The sequence below is a fragment of the Pundamilia nyererei genome, unplaced genomic scaffold, assembly GCF_000239375.1.
Source record: "Pundamilia nyererei isolate P.nyererei 1_Seehausen unplaced genomic scaffold, PunNye1.0 scaffold00152, whole genome shotgun sequence".
Lineage (NCBI taxonomy): Eukaryota > Metazoa > Chordata > Actinopteri > Cichliformes > Cichlidae > Pundamilia > Pundamilia nyererei.
In genome coordinates this window covers 731,423-759,287 of record NW_005187553.1, presented here as the reverse complement: position 1 = coordinate 759,287, position 27,865 = coordinate 731,423, and the positions used below count along the sequence as shown (strand labels likewise).

General features: G+C 39.6%; 3 protein-coding genes across 7 annotated transcripts in view; 1 reads left to right on the top strand and 2 right to left on the bottom strand.

The window, feature by feature from the left end:
- Positions 1–5,217, bottom strand: sertad3 (SERTA domain containing 3). 4 transcript variants are annotated; one of them, XM_005744998.1, is made up of 3 exons: positions 4,164–4,413; positions 1,974–2,230; positions 1–1,742 (listed from the first exon to the last, which is right to left on the bottom strand). In XM_005744998.1, exons 2-3 carry the CDS (start codon positions 2,224–2,226, stop codon positions 1,312–1,314), a joined length of 684 nt encoding a protein of 227 aa, XP_005745055.1. In that variant the 5' UTR covers positions 2,227–2,230; positions 4,164–4,413; the 3' UTR covers positions 1–1,311. The 4 variants fall into 4 exon arrangements, with proteins under 4 accessions (XP_005745055.1, XP_005745053.1, XP_005745054.1 ...); XM_005744996.1 differs by having other exon boundaries at positions 1–2,230; positions 4,164–4,237; positions 4,346–4,412; XM_005744997.1 differs by having other exon boundaries at positions 1–2,230; positions 4,164–4,232; positions 4,346–4,412.
- Positions 5,218–6,291: 1,074 nt separating this feature from the next.
- blvrb (biliverdin reductase B) lies at positions 6,292–10,474 on the bottom strand. Its single transcript, XM_005744994.1, has 5 exons — positions 10,249–10,474; positions 8,826–8,987; positions 7,663–7,752; positions 7,443–7,574; positions 6,292–6,822 (listed from the first exon to the last, which is right to left on the bottom strand). Exons 1-5 carry the CDS (start codon positions 10,331–10,333, stop codon positions 6,668–6,670), a joined length of 624 nt encoding a protein of 207 aa, XP_005745051.1. The 5' UTR covers positions 10,334–10,474; the 3' UTR covers positions 6,292–6,667.
- Positions 10,475–11,916: 1,442 nt separating this feature from the next.
- The window catches only part of sptbn4b (spectrin, beta, non-erythrocytic 4b), a 96,362-nt gene continuing 80,413 nt past the window's right edge, over positions 11,917–27,865 (top strand). For both annotated transcript variants that reach the window (XM_005744992.1, XM_013913817.1), the window contains exons 1-3: positions 11,917–12,324; positions 26,796–26,953; positions 27,425–27,576. In XM_005744992.1, the coding sequence (XP_005745049.1) occupies positions 26,809–26,953; positions 27,425–27,576 (297 nt within the window). In that variant the 5' untranslated portion in view covers positions 11,917–12,324; positions 26,796–26,808. The remainder of the gene's footprint in view (positions 12,325–26,795; positions 26,954–27,424; positions 27,577–27,865) is intronic.

Here is a 27,865-nt window from a genome sequence, read left to right as displayed (position 1 = left end):
AATCCCTAACAAATAACAAAAGGGGGGGAAAAAAAGTTGGATTTTACTTATACAAGGTGCATATCATCAGTGCAACAGCATCAAACTTATTCCTCCACCCAACAAAGGGAAAAAAAAACAAAAGTTTCATTAGAATTTTTCACCCTGTTATCAATGCCACGCAGTTTGAGAACCACTCGTCTAAACTAGCATGCTGACTGCTCAGGTAAACTGAGCGAGCCTGCGTCGGTGTAAAGAGAAAGAAGGCACACCGAGGACTAATGCAAATCTTAAAATGGTCCTTTAAAAGGAAAAAGATCTCCGTGCAGACACGCGTTTCTGACACATTAGAAAACAAGCATGTCTGCCTGCTCCATCACCGCCGACCATTAAAAAAAATAATCCAAGCTCAGACTGCATTTTTAAAAACTCTCAGTGTTAGGCGTCTTCTATAGCGGTGTGATTGTTAGGTCCAAACACAGTTAAGGTTACAGTTTAAAACTAAATTGTATTAATGTGGATGTACCCAGAGCTTTACTGAAAACACAGTAGCTCACACATGCACTGCGGGCCTGAATGTCCTCAACATTAACTGGCAGAGCTGTGCTGAGACAGTGCACAGACCTTTACCTGTCCCCGCGGTTAAAGGCTGTGTAATGATCGACAGAGGACAGAGCAGACGGCAAGTGAAGGGTGTTCATGCACGCAAGCCGTTTTTATAAACTCTACCAGAGTTTATGATAAAGATGCTCGAGCTAATTCCTTCCCCTCACAAGATTTTGATAAGAGACTGAAGCAGATGCTGGTGGAGAGTGAAGATGGGTACATCAGACTTGGATTGAGGGGGAGGGTTTATGCTTCTGCCCCCTCGAGATCATCATTAGACTGCGAAGTAATGTACAAACCATTAATTTGTACTTAAAATGGATTAAATCCATAATTGTTATTTTTCTCAGTGTTGTACAGACACCTTAAAGTCCAGTGAGGTGATTTCTTTCCTCCTCTTTTTTAACATTAGTCCAGCGACTTATTTGTCCTGTTTGCACATTTTTAAAAAAGCTTGTGCACACAGGATTTTAATAAAAGAAAGAAAGAACCTTTACAGGACTTTAGGAGCGCTGTAGTTTTGTGTAAAGGATAGCTGAATTTAAAAATTCATACACAAAAATAACAACATCAAAATTCTTAAATGAGGGCCACATTTCACAAAATGTTTTTTTTAAACAAGTAGTCGTTCCACAGTTAACCCAAAGATACTGTTTTAAAGGCGGTCGACAGCTCTTAGGGGGCTTACAACAGTCACTATACATAATAAGTGTTGCCTTGTATTCATCATGCCAACTGGCCAATCAGAGCAGGCTGGGCATTTTGGGAGGTGGGTGTTATAGAGTGTGGTGAGAAAGGGGAGTGGGGGGAGAAAGGTGGCAGGTACATAAACAGGTCATCCCCAGCTGTGTGTCCACCTTCAGTGCTTCTGTGCCCAATCACTCCCATGTCTATGTCCACCAGGGATGTGTCTATATCCTGGAACAAGTCCTCCACAGTGAAATCCCCAAGGTAGCTGGACCTCATTACCTCCATGCTGCCGTCTTCTTGCTGCTCCCTGCAGTCACCGGGATCTCTGAGACCGTGATTTACCAAGGCCACGCTTCCCTCATAGGGCTTGGACATGTTCTCCAAGGGCCTGAGGGGTATCCGTGGAGCTGGCTGAGGATTCCCGTCTATAGTAGAGTCCAGTGCGGCAAGAATAGAGGAAATGACAGCTGAAAGAGATGAATCAGTATCAGTGGACATCGATCCCCAGTCCTCATCATCCTCTATACTGATATGGAAATTTGATTCACTCGAGTAGTTTGTCTTTTCAGTAGAATTTGGTGAGTAATTTAAGGAAACCATGGGGCAGGTGGCCAGAGCTGAGCAGCTGTCAACCGTTACAGCAGAATGACGTTTTGCTGCAGCGGCAATACTTGCTGTCAGTGCAGATGAAGCAATACCTGGAGGTTCTGACACCTCCACGTTGACTGATGGTACCATAGACATCTGCAGGCTGATCTGCCGCAGGGTGTTGGCTATCAGGACGGACCGTCGCAGGCTGGGCTCACGTAGCTGCTGGGAGAACTGATACTTGTTGAGGGAAACTGTGAGCAGAAACTGCTGCTGGCTCTCCCAGGTGGGAGCTCTGTAGTCTGAAGCCTCCTCCTCTATTGATAGTTTGCGCTTCTGCCCCTTCGGCATCATCATCGTCATTAAGCTGCAAAATAAGGCACAAATGTTACTGGGTTGTAATAAATATATCACAGGTCATATTTTGTGGTTTTTATATTTAGAATCACTTGAATTCAAAAACTGAAGCTGCAAAAGAATAATATCAAAATGCTGCAACCACCAACAAAGTAATCGACCAGCATTCATCAATAAAAAAAGAACTACAGGATTTTGTTTTAGTTTGGGGGCTGTGGTAAGCATTTATCTATTATAATGTATTTTAAATTAAAAAAGGTACAATTGAGGACCAGCTATATGGTCTAAGACAGTAAATATTTAGTGAACTTAGTAGGATTTTTGTGAAGATTGAATTTCACTAACAGAGACTATTTAGACCAGGGATGCCAAGTTCATTATGGTTGTGAGCCACGTTGATCTTAAATGGGCCGAGCCAGCAAAACTCTTCCTTCTGTAGAAGTGAAGATATTTAACTAGACGTTTAATGTAAGAAAAAGAAGTGACATTTCAACCAGCACGCCTCCCCTCAGCTTTTCTACATGACAAAGAAATGCTACTGTAGCAAATCTGTCAACACAAATAAATAAATGTGTCAAATTACAGAACATTTTCCAGTAGCTCACTGCTCATTCACATTTATTCACAGACTATTTCTATTTTCTCTCCCCATGAACCCACTGAGAAAAACAACTAATAATAATTTCAAAAGTAGACGGTGGCAAAAATGATATTACAAACCAGATGATGCCCGAACGATGTTAAGATGCAAAACAGAGTGCAGTATCTCAGCCTTTCACCTTTATATTTACATATGGACATACAGTTTCTGTAACTAGCAGGGTTCAACATAACCACTGTCCCTGTCTTGATGTCCCCAGTAAAAAGTGTGTTGGCTGTTCACATCACCTCGGAAGCAAACCGACTAAATTAACCATATCCTTTATCAAAATATCTGCTGAGATAGTTTACTGTGCAAATCAAGAAGAAGCAAAAATTAAAGTTATCTGTATGCAGATAAACTCTTTAGTTTATAATATAGTTGTTATAAGATCATAAAATAAATCCTATAAATGTGACTGATTTTTCTGTACCCTTTGCTGAAGGATAACGGCACAGGGGCAAGCCTAAAGAAAGCACTTACTCCAGTAAATGTATTTTAAAGCTTTAACTACTAATTAATTACAAAGTTCGATCTCAATACAAAAAATTGCAAATAATTTATATTTAATTACTACAGTTAAATTACTAGTACATAAAATACATTTTGATTGTCAGGTATAACAATACAGGAGTCTAAAAATTCTGACTGGCTTCCTTTTTTAAGCTTTTTGTTTACCCCACAACTGATTTTACAAACCAGGTGATGCCTGTTAAGATGCAAAAAGTGGGGCAATTTTCGAAGAATCTCAGCCTTTGGCCTTTACATTTGACTACTGTAAAAATTCTAGGCCAGTGGAGAAAACTGCTGCATTAAACTAGACAATTCATTTTTATAATCCAAATAACTTATCTAGGTGTAAAATAGCTTTTCAAACCATATCTCAGTCTTGTGTGGGAATCGCCACACCACCAAATAGCATTTTTACTAAAAGACTGCAAATTAATGAGACGATCCGTAACACTACACCCCTGGATAAAGTTTGGAAACACATGGATTTTAAAATAACAGTTAAAACAATCTCAGGGCCTGCCCTTGTAGAGCTCAGACTAAAATGGTGAGCCTGTAAATGAGCATAACAATGTGGGTACTTTAAATGGAGAGTGGGGGTTGTAACGCTGGTTTCACCGCGTAGGAGGGAAACAGTCTCGCCCGAGGCCATCGGGTAAAAATAAAAATTAATTCGACTTACAGTCGAAATAATCGACTGAACGGAGTTGAAACCGATCTTAATTAGCCCACCAAACAATAAGTTCGCGATCAAACACATGTGGAAAGTAAGAGTTGTTTTAAGCAAACCAACCTGTTGAATCACTTCCCGTCTCTCCGCCGTGAGTTTAGTCGTCAATGCTTTTGCTGCCTTCGCTTCGACCTGAACTGGCAAATTTACCCTTAAGTTTTACTCGGTTCATTCATAAATAAGTTAACGATTAAACATCGATTTAAAACTCTTGTTCTAATTTAAAAATCCCAAAACGCTCTTACGTCGTTAGCTTCAAGTCTGCCTTCGCCTTCTCCCGCCCGTGATTTGAGTTTCATACCAAGAGGTTCAGAGTTGGGGGTTGGCTATAGGAAGGCATTGTGGGTAATGGAGTTTTTATACGTTACATTCCACCAGAGTAGTTTCCATGTACGAAACGCATTAAATACACGCTAAACGAGCTGTACGGCTAATATATTCTAAAGTTTACATTTATTAAACTTGGAAATAGTGTAAATTAACCCCTGCTGCAATTACCAGTTTGTTTAAATTCTTATTATATAATATCCTTTGCACTAATTCCTAAATGATTACATCACCAAGTGAAGTTGGATTCCAGTCCTTATACTGGCTTTAGTACAGACTCTTTTATTAAAAGAAGAAGAAAACTGGAATAAAACTTGTTGAATAAACTTAAAATTCAGCGAGTTCTAATTCATCTGTGTTTTAAGTTAAATGCTAGACTTTCAAGATTGAAATGATTCCAGTAGATTGATTTTATATCCAATTCAGAATTTTAAAATGTATACACATAAATGTCTACACATTTCTGAGCATGGCACTGAAAAATCAAAACAAGAAAGAATAAACGAAAAGGAAAATACGTATGGATCCCACATGTACCTGTCATACACAGCAAAGGTCATTTTAAGCCCAGTAAAATTAATTCGTTTGAATCAGTCTTCTTCAAAGCAGATGAGAGTTATTTACCTGAAAGCGACCGTCAGTGAAGGCCCCACTCTGCTGCCCCAGATCACGAGCGTTTATGTTTCTATGGTTTCGATTTTAATTGTAACACCCGACTTTCAGTCACATGAAGAACCGGATAGTCAACTTTAAAAGGACAGCTGTAGCTGCTCCTCTGCTTCTGCACTGAGAAGCATGACGTGCTCGAAATATAAAGTAAGTTCCGGTTGTGGCTTTCAAAATAAAACTAAAGTCCTCCCCCCTGTCAAGCCTAATCATAACTCTACACACTGAAAATATGCAGTTCTGTTATTTGTTCTCCCTAGTCTCGGGTAAATTTTGGGGATTTAAAAAAAAAAATCTATGTGTGTATTTGATTCTCTCCAAAATAAAGGGTCAGGGTGGGGGAGTGGCTGGGGTCATCGTCAGAGATTACTTAATGAATTGAATGAATGAATGAATTGAAATTTATTTCAGTCAACAACAACAACAACAGATTATAATTTTACATAAAAGTACTCAAACAGAAACCGAAAAAGGAATAGGCTGAAGCCTTATGGCTTATACTTATCCTATCCCTTACCCCCATAGAAATAATCAAATCCTTAACCAAGAAAATAAGACCTCGGTGTTTAAAAAAAAAAAAAAAAATCAATGGATAGTATATATCAAGTTTCAAAGTGATCACTTACAGTTTTCAGTTAATAAGAAATTAAATTATATTAAAGTCCTGCTAGAAATGTCTTCCCACTTGGCAGCCATCCTTGAATCCTTGCAGGCAGTTACTTTTTAAGTATTGTTTGTAATTCACAGGTTATAATCCAGGAGTATTAAAGTGGGATTCTTTGAATCCCAAGTCCCTTCTTTTTATAATCTAATGTGCCTGAATATAACCTTTGCATTATAAATGTCAATGAGTGGAACTGCTGTGCACTGTAAAATGTGTGAAACCAGAAACGGTGAAAAGGGCGTATTCACACCTCACTTTTTTTTTTTTTTAAAAACACCCAGTTTATTTTTGAAGTGAAAAGATTTCCTTATTTGTGCAGCCTCTTCACAGTGAATTTGGTACAGCTTGGTCAGAGAACTGTGCAAAATCTAGATATGCTTGGTTGTCTTTTCTGCAGGACACACACAAGGGAGACTGTAACCATTTCGGCTTAAAATACACCCTACCACTTCACCCGCTCGAACATGAGTCGAGGAGTGGAAAACAGATTTAGTTCTCTTTTAAATGTGAAAATGTGGTAAAGTTCAACACAACTTTTAGTACAGTAAAGTCTTTTATTTTTAGGACAATGGTGAGAACAGTAAGACTCATCTCATGATGTAATGATTGAAATGCAGAAGAAGAAAGAAGCAATTAAAGAGCTGAAGTAACACTACAGGTTTGGCACTTGTTTTTTTGAAAAAAAGATGACCATATATGCAGCTAATAATGAAAGAAAATATAAGAAAGGAACACCAAGCAAAAGATGCTAAATCATAGTTACAAAAGGGAATAGAAAAGACCGAAGCAAGGAAAAAAAAAAACCCCCACACATTAGCAGTTCAACACAAAACTCTTCCCTTCATTCATCGCTCAACATCAATAACAGGAAGTGATTTTAAACGGGGCATAAGCAGTGTGCACTACAGGACTATTTGTACTCTCCGCACACTCCAACAGTCTTGCCGTCCCACTCCGACGTGGAGAGACACTTGACGAAGAAATGTCCCAGATCGTGTTTAGAGATGGCTCTTCCCTTTAGCATGTTCTCTGTCACCACGTAATTCTCTGTCAGAGGAAGGTCACCTGGAGATGAGGGCAGAACAAAACATTTAATGAATACAAGAGAATGTATGAACGCTCTCCTGATTTGCAGCAGAGACGCTGCACTCCTTTTAGACCACGACCCACATACTGTCCCATTCTATCTCAAATGGGCTTGAAGAGCAAAACCGCTAAGTAACAGCCGGATGAACAAACTCGAAAATCTTCCCTTCATTGAGTGTAAATGAGTACAAGTCCATTCTGACGATATTTACTTTAACCATTGATTTAGAAAAGAGATTATGAGCAGTCTGACATGTGTGTAGAAAAGTAACTCCTTTCCTTAATCGTCTCACTTCGTTGTAGTATTAAAGACACCTTTTGTAAAACCCGTCTGCAAAATTTAGTACAAGAATTCACCACAAGAGGGCAGCATTTAACAAGGAAGTTTTGGTATAATTGTGCTGCCAACCTAGTATTATATTTTTATGTACAGACAGATGAGTTATAAGTTTTAACATAAAGGTTAAAATTATATTGAACTATACCAGAAACTGTTTTTCTGGACTTTCTTTTTAGCTGGTTTCAATTTTTTCCAGATTGAATAAAGCTGAAAAATGGACCTTTGCAACCAAAACTCTTGGCTTCCTCTTACTACTGACCTCCAATGTGAGGAGGCATGACAGCCACATAGTCCAGCCCTGATGTCTTCAGCACGGTGTGCATCCTGTCGTGGTCCTCCGTCACAGGAACCAGACGTGGCGGCACTTTGGAGCGATCCCACAGAAGGAAGGCTGGGAAGAAAAGAGATGAGAAAAATGATTGATTGTACAGACTTCGATGAGCTCTTCTGCTTCCTTTTTTTAACGCAGCGAGGCATACCTGACATGCAGCCGATCACTTTGCGGATTCCACGCGCCTTCATAGCTTCCACTATGTTCTTTGTGCCCTCAGACATCATGGTAGTTGGGCCTAATGAATACAAGTTAGATTAGAGATATTACACACACACAACTGCAGAACAGCACTTGATTGTTGTTTTGCTTCATTCCTACAGATGCTCCGCTGGGTAAAAGTAAATCCAATGTTTCAGAGAGCACCATAAAAATAAACTCAAATCTCTATTATGTGCTTTAGTGACTTAACTAATGATTTAAAAGATCAATAACGTGAGTTAATTGATCTTATAAGTTAATATTAATTTAAAATTTAAAAGAAATGTCTTGTTTTTGGTGGGAAATTTGGCTCTGGTTTTTATTTTTAAGTCAATTAAATGTTATTTATGTGATTGTTCGGCTTGTCTGTCTTGCATGAAAATTGTTCCCAGAGGTGGGCTTTGGTCCAAATTTGAAGTGATACAATATTTTGGCTTGATGCACATCTGCATCCAGGGATATTTGAAAGACTTCTTTACCATTGTGAAATAGGAAATAGTAAAAAGTTGAGAAACACTGTCTTGATGTTCTGAAGAAAATATCAAAAGGTAATCCAGAGCCAAACATCCCCTGGATCCAAGGACTCAGTTCATCCATGTTGTGGAGGAAATGTTCAGCCCTGGAGGGGAGAGACTTCTCCAGTTTTTATAGAGTTAGTAGTTTCTATACAGTCCTTAATTTATTAAATTATTTAATAAGCTATGCATATGTTATTTAGTTTTATGCTATAATTCTCATTCATCTCTATACTGTGTCTTTTAGATTATGTCAAACCGACCCAATGTCACGTTTTACATGTAATAAGAATGCTTTGGTGACCTCTAGTGAGTGTTTTACATCATTACATCACTGAAATATATAGTCTTTCTCCTGAAAGGTGAACATGTAAGTAAGGAAACTGTATTTTAAGATTCAGTGACTGCATGCAATTACAATTACTATGGATACATGAAACCACATGAACTTAAATCCATGCAGTTCCATTGGTATTAGTTTAAGCATTGAAATAAGTCCTCTTGAGTTCAGGTAGGCTGGCGATATGATTGCAAGAGTGCATTTTGATTTAATGTCTTATTATATTTGCTTGTATGTGCAATTCTTCAGCCTTACTGAGGTCATTCCTGGTGCCTAAGATGATAATAACAGCATCCTGGCCCTCCAACGTCTTCTTTACATCGTCTTTCTTGAGCACATCTCCCACCACCACTCTGGATGCCTTGTGGTCATCAGGCAGCTTGGCGGGGTCACGCACCAGCACCGTCACATTGTATCCTAAAAATAAAGAGAGAGAGAAAAACAAACAAACATGGAAATTAAACTAAACTTCGACCATAAACACCTAATTATGAAACACTTTCACTTATAGCATACTGTGCTTTTTGTTTTGTATTGAAGTCATTGGTTTCTGTGCGTGTTGCAGGATCTTACAGTCATGGAAATGTGTTGTTTTTATCAAAGGAGCAGGGACTTGTCTTGGTGACACAATGACAACAGATCATCTCACCTGGGTGCCAACCAGCACACTCAAGATGTCACTTTCTCCTGTTTGGTTACTGTGCAGAAACTGCTAGCAACAAACTGCTTCAGAAGCTTTTGTTGCTTGTACTGTTTTTTAATGTGTTCCTATGTAATTTTGTTGTTTTTTTAGCAGTATTCTAGTCTTCCCTGTACTTTTAATTTAATTTGTTTAATTAGTGCTATACAAATGCAGGTTGACTGGTGACTCTGTGACAGCTTCAGGGGAGATCCCACCCTTTACTGTGGGGGCAAGATAGCAAACAGCTTTTTACTATCAGCTCTCTGTGTCACAAACTGCCGTGACTCAGCAAAACGCTGCCTGTGCCGTTAAACATGAGTCGACTTTTTTTTGCCATGGGTGAGCAAAAGGAAAGGAAATGGAAATGTTGCTAAATCGAATGAATCATATGACACAGTGTGTTTGTGTAAGGGGTTTTGTGAGAGGAGCAGTGGGTTATTGCAGCGGTACTAATGGGGGTTACAGAAAGTTAGAGCAGAGAGTGACATTCATCGGGGATTACAGTTTACAGTTTACAAATCAGGCCTTGAAATGTGTTCATTCAGTTCATTCAACCCTTTAAAAAAATTAACAAAACTTGACCAAATACATGTGATATAAAAAAAAAAATTATGTCATAAATATTCATGTGAAACTTCTGATTTTAACAGGCTGAGGAACATTTCTACCAGCTTTTTGTGAAACTGTTACAGTTAAGATGTGGTTATTACGCAAGGGAATCCCGTGACCTCATGTTTATCACCCTATTGTGACCTCCACAGGTGGACGTGTAACTACCCTGTTACAGGTGCACGAGGACGCTCAGAAAACAGTCTGAAGCATCAAAGTTTGTTTTGCCTGTGCGGAAAACTCCAACTTTAACTCCAACAGTAACAATGCATGAAAAGCCTACTGAAACCCACCCGAAAGACCCCAGTGTGACTCCCGCACGGTTACACAAATACATGATCTCTTCTATTTCGTCTGTAACTTATTTTTATTACTCTTATTCCTCACCTGCAGCTACTGCTATCGGCAGGGTCGCCAGCCCGGTCATTCCCGTGGCTCCAAATATCGCGACGTTTTTAATGGAGTCCGACATCGTTCTTAATAAGTGGGATCCACGAGACAGCAACACCTGGTCAGCTGAAGAGTGTCCGGAGTAGGAGATGCATTCACTTAAAAATACATCTGGCCTTTAACGAAACGCCTCTTTGGCTTGACAGGAAGGCACTTCCGCATCTTAGACTCCGCCTATATGGAGAGTTAAAGGAGCCGTTCCTCCTTCGCTCCTGTGCGTCACTCCAGGGCAGGAATAGCAACCACTACCATGAAAGAGACATTTTTAAAATGTTTTTAGATAAAGATAAAGTTTTACAAAATATATTCGATCTTAAAATGAAGGTGAGACAGTTCATTACGTATAAATTAGCCAATCAGAATCACTAATAGGTGGAAGTATAATTCACATTTTTTTCCCACCTGTGACTCTGCAGTGAGCTATCTGTGTGAGCTATAGTTGATATACCTAGTTTGATTTATTCCTAATAGTTTTAGAAACCATGAAAGTTAAAGCTGGTGGTGGCAGAGTTAAAAAGTTTAAGATTTCTGTTGGAGGTTACCAGAATGAATACAATTAGAAATGAGTATATCAGAATGACTGTTCAGATTGGAAACAAAGTTAGGACATGAGCAGAGGAGGAATAGTGGATATACTGGACATAGGTTAGGACAGGGAGGGTGAAAAGAGGAAGACCTCAGAGAATGTGTATGGATGTAGCAAAGGAGGACATGCAAAGAGTTTGAGTGTCAGGCTGCAAGACACTAAATGAGATGGAGGCAGATGATCTGCTACGCTTTTCGAATCAATTACATTTTATTTATATTGCACCAAATCGCATTCAGTGCATCATGGGAATCACCCAGCATCCTAGACCCATTGCAGCATAACTAAGGGAGGATTCAAGTTCACCTGATCCAGCCCTAACTAACTTAATATAAAAGGAAAGTTTGAAGCCTAATCTTGAAAGAAGAGACAGTGTCTGTCTCCTGAATCCAAACTGGGAGCTGGTTCCATAGAGACGGACCTGAAAGCTGAAGGCTCTGCCTCCCATTCTACTTTTAAAATTCCCAGGAACCACAAGTAAGCCCTAATCCAGTACTATGGGCTCTTTAAAACAAGATGGAGCCTGATTATGCGGTGACACTTAAAGAGAGCAAATGAAAAAAGGAAGAGGAACATTTTGCAGGTGTACTGCAACTCTTTTAATTTTTTTATATGTAGCCTTCGTCACGCTTAAAAGACATGAAATAACGTCCTTATTTCATGTGACAATGTCTTAAAAATGTTATTTGAAAAAAGAGAATAAAAGTTAAAAGGGAGTTTTAAAAAAGGAAAAATCAACAGCTAACTTGGACTTTCTTCCTAAATGTGTATTAATTAAAATATTTACCAGTGTTTTCAGATAAGAATAAGAATATTGATCTCAAAGAGAAATTCGCATAGATGTATTATGTGCTGGTATTTCTAACTTTTGTGATATTTCTTTTTTGTTCTTCTTTAGCCTTTGAATCATTTTGCTGAAACGCGGCCTCTTGTGGTTATCTGTTAAAATTCGTCACCGTCAGCGTCTCTCTCTCTCTCTCCCGTTCTCTCTCTCTCTCTCTGCCATTGATGCTGATATTTCTCCTCAGCATCACCAGCGGAGAGGAGGAGGAGGAGGAGGAGGAAGGAGAGGTTGTGTCAGGTGGAAACTGGGACCTCTATGGATATAACCATCACCCTCCACCGGCACTGAACCTCAGCATCTTCCGGCCGGCGGTCAGCGCTGCAGGCACGCAGCGCTCTTAACTTGCGCTAAGGCGCAGTTTTTGCACAGTGCACACCCCCCGCGGTGCTTCAGTAATTACCCAAACCAGCCGCTTCCTCGTGTAATAGGGACTAATCGAGGGAAAACCCTGCTGGAATAAAAGCGGAGCGTCAGTCTCCTCCATTGATAAACCGCGCTCCTCATCGATTCGAGCCAGCGACGTCTTGGTGGAGGAGGAGGAGGAGGACGAAACCAAACCAAAAAACTGACACTGAGGCTAAAGGTAAGGCCGATAAAAACGCAAAAAGATGCTTCCTTTTCCCTTGGTTGTCGTCTCATTCCCCGTGTGAGAGCAAGGAGTCGAGATGCATGGGATTTTTTTCCTCCTTTTTTGCCGGGATGCCGGCCTGCATTTGGGTGCAGGGTACCGCAGTGATCCGGCAAAGGGACGGACCGTTTCGTGTCTTATTTCCACTTACATGTGTACGTGATGCATGCCTGGAAAGGTGCTTATGATGCCTGCTGGATCTGATTGTCTAATTTAAAAGGAGAAATGAGCTGAGAAACAGAAAGCGGCCTAGTTTTTTTTGTGGGCTATGGTACGCGGTTGCATGTTTTAGCTTCTGTGTAACCTTTACTTTAAATTAGAGATCATTTATTTGGTTTCTAGCTACAGACTGCACACTGTACCCGTATGCACACTGCAGCAGAACTTCACAAGAATAAATATCGACAGTAATGTTCTATGCAGTATTTTAGTAGGAAGTTAAAATGTGCCTGTGGTCTCCTTATGTGACTTTACATTACTCTCGCTTTTCTGCACCTTTCTTCCCAAATCCTGGAGGGATTTTGCTGTCTTGGAAGGGGTGGTTGTAGATTGACTCAATTCATGCTTTAGTTTGACAAGGCCTGAAGCAGCATGCACTGCTTCAGCAGTGCAGCCTGTCTAATGTCTGTTTGATCACTGCTGCAAAAAAAGTGACTACAACCCCTGTTGTGCACGGAGACATGTCACGGGCCATTGTTTGTCCTTTCTGTCTTGATCTGAAGTTTGCATGCAGGTGGGAGTTAGTTGGTTATCTCTACTTTGTGACTGTACTGGAACAACATGAATAAAAGAAGAGGGAAGAAGTGAACAGAGGTATGCGGTTATCTGAATTCATTTACCGTAATCATTAATACCAAACTGCTAACGGTACTTACTGTAAGTTTTGTGACTTTTTTGGACCCATTTGAGCCCCTTACTCCAGTGTCTCTCAGTGGGTTTATGTTGCACACAGTACTGTGAACCTTTTCATACCACATGTGGTGCTCAGCAGGTTTCTATAACCTGAATCCATTGCATTTTGTGGTATTTCAGTTTGTCTTGAGTCACTCATGTAATACAAAAGTTTAACAGTTTGAACCCAGCTAGATCCCATTTCAAAGTGAACAAAACATGTGGTGGTAAGCAAGATTACTTCATGTATTTTAAATATTTAAAAACACTTTACCTTTAAAATGGCACAGGTTGTTCAGGTTTCTTCAGGGACTTGTTGGGGGATTGTTCCAATCATCCAAGAGGACTTATCGTGGTTCCTGTGTCTATTCCCGTAACCCTAGACTTCAGACTTCAGGGCTGGGATCAGCGACTGGGAGCACAACTTGTTCTTTTTGTGCTTGGCTGCATGTTTTGGGGACTTTGTTTGTTGCAGAGCAAGCTTGCTTCTACGTTTGTATTGCACGATGGAATCATATTTGAACACCATGTCTAAAATCTTTGCACAGCTGTGTGAATATTGTATACATTTATGGTGTTTCTCAGCTAGATAGAATTACTCTTCTTGTTGTCCCTGTCTTCTCTGGATGATCAACAGCATCTTTAGGATACTGAAGCTCTCTGTTGTTTATCAGACCACAAGGTCACTGTTTTAAGAGGTGTGTTCTTGTCGACTCAGAATTTGGGTGTGGTTGCTGCCCTTGCTTACAGATGCGGGTTCACTGTGCTGAGGTGAAGTGACTCAAAGTGACTCAGTGCAGTGTGTAAAGTGCGTACTGTGTGACGTCACAGTGAAGGATCTTGTGTGTGCGTGTGTGTGTGTGGGTGAGTGTGAAGGAGAGAAGGAGAGACAGCATCACTCCCTCAAAGAATGATCCAGATTCCATATATTTTGTCAGGTAATATCAGTGTGGATAAAGTTTGGGATTAAACCTGGAGTCATGTTTGGGTCAGAATGACAGTCAAACGTAAAGTTAGATTGGATTAAATGTTCAATGTTCGGTTCACTGTTAAATGTTAATGTAAGAGCTGTAGAACATTATTGCTACACATTTGAGTTTGTACACAGATCAATAACAGAAACCTGACTGCAGCAAAAGGATGAAAATTGTACAGAAAATGTGAAATTACAGGGGGAAATAAGGCTGAGTGTCAGCATTCTATCATTTGCAACCGTGCACTCACTGGCGGTTTTCCAGCAGAAAAATGTCCAAATGTAGCTGTAGATATAAACTTTAAATTAACATTTACAAGCTATTGCACTGACTCTATAACTGCTATGTATCTGTTGTAGTCACGAGGCAGCAAACATTTTTCCTGTTTGAAACAACACATGAATGCTCTGAAAGCTCACATGTCCCAGTTTTCCACCAGCACTTTAACACTCAGAGAGCATAAAAGGTGGACGTAGCTTCCGGGTCTGAAAAGCGAAGCCAAATGTGAAAGTTCCTGCGTTCCTCTTGATTCCTGTGGCTGCAAAAAAAACTTCCAGGTTTACAGAAAAACTTACCTTAAACGTGACCTCTGTAAACATTTTTGCCATAGGGTTATGGGCTCAGTCGCTCATTTCAGGTTATAATAAGTAAAAGACGAAGTCCATTTTGTCAATTTTGGCTATTCTAGGTTTCAGAAAGGAGCGTCATGATTCACCCTTCGCACGTAGAAACACCAACAAATCCTAAAGTTGTAGCTTTCGACTTCACTAATGAATGGGTGGCATCATCTTTTAAATACAGTCTTTGCATGAAACAAGTAAACTGAGTTAGATCAATAGTAAAAACAAGAACATACAAACAGAAATATAAGACAATGACTCAACAATTCTACCAACGTGGAGATAAAGGACAAGAAATTCTTAATCTTTAAAGCACAGGTGAGTGCTATTATTTAATTTCAGGGTTATTGTAATAGTATTAAAAGACAGTAGTGTTTACAATAGGCATTTAAATCTAATCTGATCTTAAACAAGCCATCATTGTTGCTCCTGTACAGACAGCTGAATTAGTGCGATTTAGCTACTACAATTGGTAGAATTGAGTTCACTCTGTTCACATGTTCATGTTCAACATGAACATGCTCACATCTTGCTTCCTGTTGATTTGATGGCTGTGATCACACAGAAAATTGATTTTATTGGCAGTGGTTGATGGGATGTTCTTTCATACTGATAAAATTATGCTTGTAAAACTGTAAAAACGCTTTAACTTTGGCGTTTTTTGACAAAGTTATGTTTTAATGGAGAATAATGTGGCGTCTTGAACTTTTCTCGAACCCTCCGAAGTCTGACACTTAATCACTTAATCAATCTTTAGACGTTTTAGTAACCGAGCGTTCTCCTCACAATTGTCAATAGGCAGATGGGATATCAGCGAGCTAGGAGAGGCTGTGATTAATGTCCCCAAATGATGTGTATGTGACGATATTGATGAAGACTAAAGAAAAGAGGGGAGGGGGTGCACTGAGGGTCTGGTCCAGATTAAGCCTTAGAGACACAGAGCTGCTGCCGCTGACTGATTAACACTGGCAGCTGTCTCTCTTTCTTACTCGACTCATCTTTCTGGTGATATGCCCCTATATCTGTCTCAGATCAGTTTCTTTATTTTCCCAATGTCTTTCTATTTCACTTCTTTTTCCATAGTTTCCTTCCTTTATCTCTCTAACATCTATATTCCACAATATCACACTTCATTTTCATCTTTCTAGTTTATTGTCTTCTCACCTCGTCTGGTTATATATTTGTCTCTCTCTCATTCTCTCTATCTCTAAATTTAACTTCTATATCAAGAGAGATGGACAGTCCTGCATCCGTGAGGTACTTTAAGCTATTCTTGGATCACTGGTGGAGTAATATGAAGAGAAGAAATTGCTGACTGGAGAATTCATCATTGCACGGGAGCCGTATTGATCCATACGCAAGATCTGAGGTAGAAATGTGGCGTGAATATGAATTAGTGGGAAGTTTATGAAGTTTTTGTCGACAGGCTCTGTGGAAAATGTACCCATGTAAATTAATATTGCAGTTTTAATTTGTTCCACTATATATGTGTGTAGCAAATGCCTGATATAACTGAATCCCCCCTTCCAAAACTGTTAAAATCACAATGAGCCACATATTTGCAGTAGATGAACAAGAACACTATAGACATTTCTTTTTTTTATCAACATCAGAATGGAGGAGAACATCATGAGCTATCATCCTATTTTATATGATCAGAGGAGTCACAGGCAGCTAGCTGGGTTAAACTGGCTTTGTTAAACTGCATTGTGGGTACATATTATATGACTGGTTGGTGCCCCTGTTACACATGCATTGGGAAAGATGGGAAAAAAGATAGTAAAAAAGTATAATGGCATAAAAGAGAACAGTGGTGGGCAGTAGGTGCTAGAGCAGGGGTGGGCAATCTCAGTCCACGAGGGCCGGTGTCCCTGCAGGTTTTAGATCTCACCTTGTTTCAACACACCTGAATCACATGATTAGTTCGTTACCAGGCCTCTGGAGAACTTCAGGACACGTTGAGGAGCTAATTTAACCATTTAAATCAGCTGTGTTGGTTCGAGGACACATCTAAAACCTGCGGGGACACCGGCCCTCTTGGACTGAGATTGCCCACCCCTGTGCTAGAGCCATCCCTTATTTCTTTATGTCTTCCAAGAAAAATGGGAAATAAGTTGTCAGCTTTCTTGTCAGTTCTTTATGTTGTCTTTAGAAATAGTTCTCCTGGCTTCTGGAAGGACTTTTGTTCTGTTTTCTGTCAAGCTGATCTCACACTGCTTCAGTAATGTTAAAGATCAGTGCCTCCACCCAGTTTTACAGATGGCTGTAAAATTACACTCAAGACTCAACTAAGTGGTAAAGTTTAAAAAGTACAATGACATTTAAACTCTTGTCCTGGTTTTGGAATACGTGACTGAAACTGGAAGTAGACTTAATTAAACTTGTATATAATTTACAGACTAGTAATGATGGGATAAACATTCGACCCAGAGAAGCTCATGGGATCCATCAGCTCTTCTTTCAGCTCCACAGTCACACAGTTTATATTAGCACTCGTTCACGTTACCATCATTCTGTGGTCACTGCATGCTGTACATTACCATTGATGATGGAACTGCTTCAATGCAGCATTTCAGGGTTAAGTGTTTGTTTCAAGGACACCGGGGGGTTAGCATTTAGACTATGGTCATTCTTTAGTTAGTTTAGAGGCATCAGTGTCAGATACTAATTGCCAAAACACAAGTTGTGGAAGCCAGACAAAGAGGATGAGAGGTTAGGACGCAGGGAGCGGTGGGAATAGAGAGAGGACAGCTGCAAAAGTGTGAAGGATAATAAAAGGAGAGCGCAGGGAGGCGGGGTGAGGGGCGTGGGGGTGTTTACATTACGTCGCTGGTGAAACTGTGATTTATTGTGGTGGCTCACTTCAACAGCATAGCTAGTGAGAGAAGGCCATAATAACACTGAGTGGTTTAGAGGAGAAGATGTAACGACTGACATTTCTGCACTCTCACACATGTATGGATGTAGACATGCAGTAGTAATTACACTATTAGATGATCCCTGAATAACAAAGCAACAGGAAACTTATGAATGATAACTCTGACCAATAATACATTGTTTAAAGTAAACTTCAAACAACTTGTTTTTTATGTGTAACAATAACTGCAACAGTGACAAACTAAGTCATGGTTGACTTTGTGAGATTATTTTTATTTGTATCTTGATATGTAAAACCCTAGAACATAAAAGAGTTGTGCTGTCTCTTTACCATGGCTGTATATTGTTACAATAATGGAAGTTTATAATAAACTTGAACACATTTTCAAGTAGTTTCTGTAAGCCAAAAACTCAGGTTCCAACATTTGTAAAAATAAAAAAATACAAATCTTGTCTCTAATATGGTCAATGAGTGCAGATATTCCAAATATGGTCATCTCAGGCAAACGAGTCCCAAGAGCACCTGGCTGTGGCACAGAAGCCCCTCCCACCTGCTCCCAGTCAGAAGAAAGTCATCTTAAAGGGAGGAGAGCTAAAACTGCATGTTTCAGACAGCGGTGGATGCATCGAGGCTTAGCGCAAGAAAACTGTGAACCACGCAGTGCTACTTTAAAAGCAAAAAAAAAGACAAAAAAGAAAGAAAGAAAATAGAGTTGGAAGTGAGCAGAATAAATCCATTTAGAGTTTTTTTGTCAAAAAGAGTGCAGTTCTGTGCAGATATTCGGCTTACGTTTTTGTTTTAATGGGATAATATGCCTGTGCATTTAGTCAGATTTTAAGCTTCAGTTACAATTTTGGCTTCCAGTGATTATCAAAACAAAATCTCTGAGATTATATGATTATTGTGCTTGGTTCTTACTTTGCTTTTGGTACTCTCTAAATTTACCGACTACCAGGCTGTGGAGGGTTTAATTCAAAATCTTTCTTTTTTATTTTTGGATGAAAGTTCAAGAAAATTTACTCCCAAGAAATGAATTCTACGAGCAGTTGTATTAAAAGATCATAATCTCAACATTGACCGAATTAATTGTGGTTTTCATTTCTGCTCTACTCAAACAGCCCTAATGGATAGCTGTGGATTCTAGGCTATTGATTAAGCAAAAGAAATCAACTGAAATGTGACAGGCATGACTTAAAAGAACCGATTAAGGGTTAACGTTCAAAAGCTTTTTTAAATGTACAGGAAAAACTGAGACACAATCTCTCATACCCATGTCAATAAGACTGACAGATACAAGTCTGGATGATAAAACCTCAAAGTAAAGAGAACAGCTAAAAGAGTCACGACTGAGCTGAAACGCAGTCACGTAAACACACTCAAACCACCTGGGGAGAAACAGAGATGGCCACCCTGGATGTAGAACATTTCCTTTTAGATGCTGTCCTATAAACCACAGTGATATAGGGTTCAGGTCCACCTGGAGAAAAACAGAAAAGCTTCATATGATCTAGATTCTCTCCTAAAAGTGAGAGATGAGAAGATATCTCTGGGCAAAGTTCCCATTTTTGCTGTCCTGTCTTTACCAGCGCTAATTTCATTTGTTTCAGTGTTATCATCACAGGTTGCCAAGTTCAAGGTGACTTACTGAGATAATTTAGTTTACTGTGAAACAGGCAGATCTTGACATTGGAGTGAAATAATATCATATTTTAATATAAAAATATTTACAAAATAAAATAGGACATGTCACTCTGTAACAAATTAAACATGAGTGTTTTATTTTTTATAACTTCTTTCATATTATCAGGTTCCATACGTAAATATGACAGTGGTTGATTTTATTTGTGCGGTTTTCCACTGCATCTACTGGGCTTTAACAATATATGGAAGATGTCAAAGAGAACACACGGCCACAGATGCAATTCATGCTCTTTCTTCCAACACCATGGAGAGTTCAGAGAGGACGCTGCTGTTTAAAGGTTTGATCTTTCGGTGTTGGCACAGCTGCCTCCTACGAACTCTGTAACCCCGAGAGTTCAACATAAACATCAGAGCAAGATCCCCGTTCTGAATCTGTGTTTTTGATTTTATTTATCAAAACTTTCTGGTCCAAGTTTGTTGTTTTTAACAGTTTTTTTTTTTAAACTACTGAAATTATATTTGCTGAATTACCAGTGCGGTCAGATTAATAGATGTCTGCATGTGCGCTGAGTGCAGTGTGAAACACTATGGTGGACTCGCTTCTGTCGTCGCCTTCTCAGAATAAAACATTTGGAGGTGTTTTGTATTTATGTGGCTGAATGAAAGATCATCAGCAGTATTACTCAGCACTTTCATTTTGAAGCTCGCCAGCCCTGATCAGCATCAACTGTTCAGGATCCACCAGGTTCATCTGACTCTTCTCCTCCCCCCCCCCTGCACCTGCTGGGACATGACTGTGCGTAATTATGATGGACTTGTGACATGCTAACTTCACCAGGCAACATCGGCACTTGTTCTGATTTGATTTTCATTATTTTCAGAACTATTTTGAAGCTGTAGTAGTTTAAATGTATCTTCTGTTTGTCCAGTAGCATCTGATGTTATCACGACACTCCTGGTAGTTAAAGTGTTCTTAATATAGTGGTTAGTAAAACAATTAAACCATAACATATTCTGAGTTGTATCATAGTCAAAGAAGCACAAAAAGCAGCTTTAAAAAAAACCTGGTGACAAAAATATTTGATATGCAGTGATGTAGAGAGATGTCGATGGAGTCTACATCAATAGTTGATGAAGATGCATCTGATTTGAGCACTAAAATGTATTACAGCAGAAAAACAACAGATGTCAGAAGTAATAATAAAGCTGTTTTCTTTGTCTCTCCTGCTTGTGAGCTTGTTCTGCTTTTTGATTTTATACTTCATACAGACAAAGAAAGGGGGTGGTGATCCTTCTAGCTTACTGCCCACAGTGGTATTTTTCCCTGAAGTTGGACAAGGAAAAGGAGACGAATGTACAATGACCGAAAACAGTGGTGTTACTATCCGTGAAGCTCTGCTACTCTGTGACACAGTCAGTCATTTATTAAATCATTCTTAACCGCTCATCTAATTCATGGTCAGGGGGTGGCTGGAGCCTAACTCAGCTGTTGCTGTATGAGAGGCGGGGTACACCCTGGACATGTCGCCAGTCCATCACAGGGCTAACATAAACAGACAGATGACCATTCATGCTCACATTCACACCTGCAGACAGCACAGAATCAGGTCACGTTATCATACATGACTCTGATTCTCATTCGTGAAGCACAGGATTGCTGCCTGTGGACTTAGGACAAGTAGTAACACGTGTATGTTTGCATGTACACTCCACAGTAGGCACCTCAGCTTTGTTGGGGAGTTAAAATCCACCATGTCCCCCAAATATATTTCCATATTTTCCTGGTTCTTCAACAAAGACACATCACACAATATCTTAAGATCTCATGTACATTAACTGTTTTTCCAGAATGATGTTAGAGAAGTTTGATATTATTATTATTGTTGTTGTTGCCAATATTAGAATGAATTTAGTGTTACACAAGTATGAATACAGATGAAAGTTTGCGGTCACATTTTTTTTTTAAACTTTCCTGCAGGCTGTGTTCAGTGTGTCAAAACAGAGCATAAAACAGATAGCCAGCAGTGTGTGTGTGTGTGTGTGTGTGTGTGTGACTGCCTACGGCTGACTGATTCCTGAACAGCTGAGTCTGATTATTAGAATAAAGGTGATAACACACACGCACACACACACACCAGAGCAGCCTTGTGTTTGATTTGATTGATTTTAGGACACCAGGTGGTTGAGGTTCGGCAAAGAACAAGGCAAGGAGAATAGAGGGCACGCGTGCGTGCGCGCGCACATACACACGCGCAGATACAGCAGTCATGTATTTTGGCTGCAGTTTGACTGATGCGGACTTTTGTTGTGGTTCAACTTTTCCAATCCAATCACCGGCTTTAATCCGTATTTCAGTTTGTTTTATCGCCCTACAAAAATATACAGTTACAGGTTTTTTCCTGCAGTCGTCATCAACTAAAGAGGTTTTAAACTTCCACCACAGGTAACCTAACACAGTTTGGATACAGGATAATTTTCACAACCAGCTTCATTTAGTCATCATCAAATGGTAAGAATTATGAGAGAAGGACACAACAAGAGGTTAATAAAGGGGAAAGCTTGTTGGATGATCCACCATGTGAAGAAAATGTATCTATAAAGTTACAAGTCTTTTAGCTTTTAGCTGGACTGTGGATGTTAGCAGCCCTCAGTCAAAGTGGGTCATATGTCAGGAGGGCTAATGCTAGCATGCTGCCACAAGCTAAGGAGGCACTTAGAAAGCAAACATCTTTGAAAGAAACTTGGCCTACGTCATAAACGAGCTAGATATGAAACAGAAACAGCAACACTATTTTTTGGATTGCATGAAAGTACCTAATGCGGTGATAGAGGTGAGTTAAAATCGGAGCCTAGCTGATATAAGTGGGGGGGTTCAGACTGATACGAATGTGTGGTGATTTAAAAATCCAATACACAAACGTAAGCAGATCTCGCTAACATTTGTTATGTGTTGTTACTTCTGAGCCTTAATAAGATACAGTGGCAGCACAGTTGTGGAGAACTTAATCTGGCTGACTCTGCTGGTTTGTGGTGCTCCGAACATGTGTCGGTCCAGAGAGCCTTCTGATGGAACACCAGAGCTCATGTTTGAAGATTATTTCTTTCCTTTACCTAAATAAAGCAAAATTGTTGGCTGTTTTAAATGCTAACATCAGTAAGTCTATAAAGAACTAATATCGGCTGATATTGAATCTGGTTGAAATTCAGTAAAAAAAAAAAAAAACTGCAGATTTCATGATCAGTCTAAATGCTGCAAATGGGCAAAAAATAAGTAAAAACTGCAATCAAAAGAAACTATTGACACGTTAGACATTGGACCTCTTTTGTGGCAGATACACGATTCACCTGCAGGCCTCTTCTGTTGCTTTATAGTCATTACATCAGTCTGGCCACAGATATTTCTCAGTGAAGGTTCCCATGTTAGTACTCCTGGTTCTTTCTGGAGTGTTTCTGTCTAAACATTCACATGAGCCTGCTGGCTGCATGGCTTGCGATATCAGTCAGTACAGAGCATGGTGGGACTCTGCAGCCAACCTCAAAGGTGGCTCTCACACATTCTGAAGGAAAATGCTGGTGAGTGACTTTAGTCCACACGGGGGATTAGAGTGAAAACTGTACAGGGATTTAGGGACATTAAACAAGGGGCTAGCTCATTTACAACATCTGAGATCACACCATCAGCTGCCACTCATCTGAAAACTAATCACAAAATAGAGCGCTGCGTGATGTTCTTAGTGCGGCCGTAAAGGGAGAGCCCGTGTTTTAGGGATGTTTAAGAGGAAAGGTCGCCCTTTGGTGTCGAGAAAAAAGAAAAGGCTTTTGTCCCGAGCCATCAGTTTGCACTAATATTCAGCAGTCATGCAAGAGCTTGGAAGGATTGTAGTAGGAATGACCTTTGCAACCCAACTGTTTAATTATTGTAGTATAAATGTAAACATATGCATTTGACTCATTTGTTCTTCTTTGAAAACAGAATAAACCTGGCAATATATTATAAACAAATCCTTCATTAGAAGTATCCAAATGTTCAAAGAATACAGCATTTTCATGATTTTTATTTCTCACAAATTGTATTTATTTATTTTTTTTAAGATAACGATGAGTTGAGGAATAAAATGTACTGTATAAAGTAGAGAAGATGTTTCTATTGAAAGGTTGGGCTTAATTTTATCTCTTTTTTTACATTTCCAAAACAATTCTATTAGTATTTTGTTATTTAGAGGTTAAAGTTAATTGAAAAGAACATTTTGTATTGTTGTCTTTTCATTCACTCAGGTTACCTATAAATTTATCTGATTTACTGTAGGCTTCACTTTGTTGGATTTCACTGCAGTCCTCTTTCTGCATCATCACCAGATAGAAAGCTCTATAATATTTATCCTCTCCAGGGAGGACAGCTAAGTGCATGTGCACAGCTACTTCTTCTCTTTCTGTCTTGCAGGGCACGCTGACATTTACTCGATATGGCTATGTTGTTTTTCCAGTGGTTTAGGTATAGTGACAACCGTGAGCTTGGGTTTTTGTTGCAGAGGGAGGAGGAGGCCAGGAAAAAGGGGCCAGATGAGGAGAGGAAAAAGAGATTACAGAGAAAAGGGAAAAAGACTGAGGCAGGAATCTTCAGAGAAACCTTCCTAAACAGTAGCATCAAATGCTTATTTGACTTTTTATTTACTTGAAATCTTCAGTCACATAAATTGAACTTAATGGGTGAGTATAGTGTTACTAACATTAACTAAAAAGTAACAGTACAAATTCAGGGCATGTAACTGTTGGGTGTATTCTTCCTATGTGTTGAAAGAAGGGTATAGGGAGAAATGGGGGAGGGGAAAGGGGGGAGAACATTTTTCATTCTGTGTTATCTTGTGAGGCATTTCAAGGACAGGGGTTTTAATGAGTGCACACTGGAAAGGCCGATGATTTTAGGATGCTGAAGGATGACCACCAAACATACTGCTGTATCTGCTAAAAAAAACAACCATACTGAAACAATGTAGCCACAAAAATGAGCCAGCAGTTTTTTAAACATCACTTTCTATCTTTGTAAGAAGTTTAAAGAGAAATAAGTGTATGACAAAAGAAGCCCTCTGGATAAATATACAGAGAATACATTTCTATCATCAGTCTTTCCCCTTGAACCCACATGTGTAAAAGCCTAGTTGGCTGTGGGTTTGATTCCCAGTGGGGCCATGGAAACAAACATGTATTCTTCCCCCTCCCTCCCCTTTGTTAGCAGCCTTGGAGAAGAGCACCAAATGGCATCTTTTATATCCGTAGGCACATCTGCTCCTCACCAAGAGAAACCATTGCATGTATTTTCCATTCATCGTGTGTGTAACACAAAGAGTGAGAACATGAGAAAACTAACAATATTTACCTGGGAATTCTTATTAGATTCCCAATGTGCATCTAAAATATTTATGATTGATTTAATGTCCAGTGCACTGCTCTATACATCATTACCAACACGAGCTTTTATATTTCTAATGCCTGTTGTGATACGTACAATCCCTGGTCACTTTATTAGGTACACCTGGCAAGTGCTTAATAACATGAAGAATTAAGAGCAGCCTTAAGAAGAAGATGGGCACACTATGATCACAAAACGTGTTCAGATGGTACCAAGGGGCCCAAAGTTTGCCAAGATTATATCCCCACACACCAGCACCAGGCTGAATCGCTGATACAAGATAGGATGGATCCATCCTTTCATGTTGTTTGTGCTAAAGACTGGCCTCTTTAGCACAAAGAGGGAGACTCAGACCAGGCAACATTCTTTATATCGTTTGGTGAGTATAAACTGTAGCCTCAGATTCTTGTTCAGTTTGAAGGGTCAGTGTGTTGTGTGTTCAGAGTCCCTCTTCTCCATACCTTGGTGGTAACACGTGGTTATTTGAGCTATTGTTGCCTTCCTGACAGCTTGAAGTAGTCTGGCAATTTGCCTCTGACCTATGGTATCTACTCATTAGATATTTTCTCTTTCTTAAACCATTTTCCGTGGAGATGGTTTGTGTGGGAAGATCTCAGCAGTTCAGCACTTTCTGAAATTGTCAGACCAGTCCATCTGACCAGTTCCTACCCTAAGCCTAACCATTAAAAATCAATGCGAACTCTAACCTTCAGCCTAAACCTAACCATAACCTAATTGTACTCCTGACACTAAAACCACATTTTGAGCCTCAAAAATGCCTTCAAACCTGTGGGGACGGGCATTTAGTCCCCACAAGTTATAGTAGCATGCCAATTTTGTGTCCTCACAAAGATGTCTAAACATGTGTACACACACACACACACACACACTGAAAACAACAAACTGTCAAATTCAGGAAAAGACAGGAGGTACCATCTATTTTTTTTGAATGACACATCCTTTATATGTTAAAAAAAGCATTTAAAAAATTTGAAGAGGGTGTGTATGAAGAAGGCTGAAACAGACAGTACCATCTTTTTGGTGCCTTAATTTGGAAAAACCCAAATTTTTATTTCAGAGCCTCCAAGCTGTTCTAGCAGAGATGCGTTTAAGTTTTCACCCAGTCTGCTGATTTTTAATGTGTGCTCTGAATTCTGTCGCGAGTGCCACAAACCGAACCGTGCATTGCTCGAAGCAGACTATTTACACCACATTATCCAGTGCTCACTGTTAAGGTTTCATTTTAATTTTAATTGAAGCCTCTAACTGATATCAAACATCTCTGTGAGCTCTTCAAATGAATGCAGCTGAAGCTGATGAATATCAGAAAATTGAACAGGAGGTTTTTCATTGTTGTTGTTTCGAATGTTTCTGTTTCTTAACTCTCAGCCGGCACAGTGTGATTTCATGCAGAGGTTTAGAAGCTATTTTTATGTACCTGCTTTCAGCTGTCAAAGGGACGGGCTGAAGAGATGAGATGCCCAAATCATTTTAAGTCTATTTTAAGCTTTGCTATTGTAAAATGCTTTGATGCCAAGGACAGGTACTGCATCATTCATGAACAGGAAAGGACCTATTGACTCCTTATTTCTGCAGAAGTCTCCTTATTAAACCATGAATTTTGAGTCTGAATTTCTTCGCTGGCTAAACTTGTGCGGTTGAATAAGGGTTAAGAGATATCTAATAAGGACGTGTGAAGTCAGTGAGAGTTTAATTATCAGGTGCGAAAGGCTCTTCACCTGTGGGGATGGAGCAATGGCACTTGTCTTTGCCACTTCTTTTTCTCTCCTCTGCATGTGCCAGTGTGCTCACATACATATATATGTATTTTTGTATGGGAGTAGCGCATTAAAGCAAATCCACTGATATTTATATTGGCTCATTCAAAACATATTTCATCAAGCATGACTGTACAGATGTTTGTTTTAAATTTAATTTTTATATGTTACCAGGAAGACTTTATCCCATCCTTTATTTCACACACAGGCTGATATCAGATATTTGATTTTTCGCAGGGCGTCGGGCGCGATGGCTAATGCCTCTCCAGACCTGGACAACGCGGAAGCCCAGCGCCAGCTTAACAACAACAACCGACCAATCGGCTCTGGCTTCTGGGAGACAGAGTGTACCAGCTCCAAACTGTTCGAGTGCTCCCGCATCAAGGCCCTGGCAGGTCAGAGGTCACAAGCAGATCAGTGCACATGCTTACTCACATTTACACAAATACAGACACTGCAGACATTTGACCGTATTATCTGTTCATATACAAAATGAATAATACCTACTTTCAGGGCATTTTTAAACAATTAATCAAATGCAATTTAATAAAATGTAATTTATATAGCACCCAGTCACAACAACAGTTGCTTCTAAGTGCTTTATATTTTTAGATTTTTCATCTCTTAACTGTTTAATAGTGAATTATGTGCACCTTGTATTTTAGGTATTTGAAGAAAATATTTCATAAAGTATTAGATCGACTTTGTCAGGCAAGGGGCAAGCATGAGCGTGCATGCAGCTGAAAGCAACAAAAGGTCTTTCAGGGCCATTTGAAGTGATTCCGATCTAACCATTTCACATATATAAAGCTGTTATTATTGTATCTGTTCCTTTAATTTAAAATGTCTTTCCTAATTTCCCTCAGATGAACGAGATGCAGTGCAAAAGAAGACTTTTACAAAGTGGGTCAACTCTCATTTAGCCAGGGTGTCCTGTCGCATATCTGACCTTTACAACGACCTGAGGGATGGATACATGCTCACCAGACTGCTGGAGGTCCTCAGTGGAGAGCTGCTGGTAGGAGCCGTCATGGTTTTAGTTTTGTAATCCTTCATTTTTGTTCATTCTGTCAGTTTCTTCCTGACTGATTTCATTTTCAGAATCAGAATCAGAAAGGGTTTTATTGCCAAATGTTGAGCGGGTTTACAACATTAGGAAATTCAATTCAATTTTATTTATATAGCGCCAAATCACAACAAAAGTCGCCTCAAGGCGCTTCATAGATACAGAGGAAAAACCCAACAATCATATGACCCCCTATGAGCAAGCACTTTGGCGACAGTGGGAAGGAAAAACTCCCTTTTAA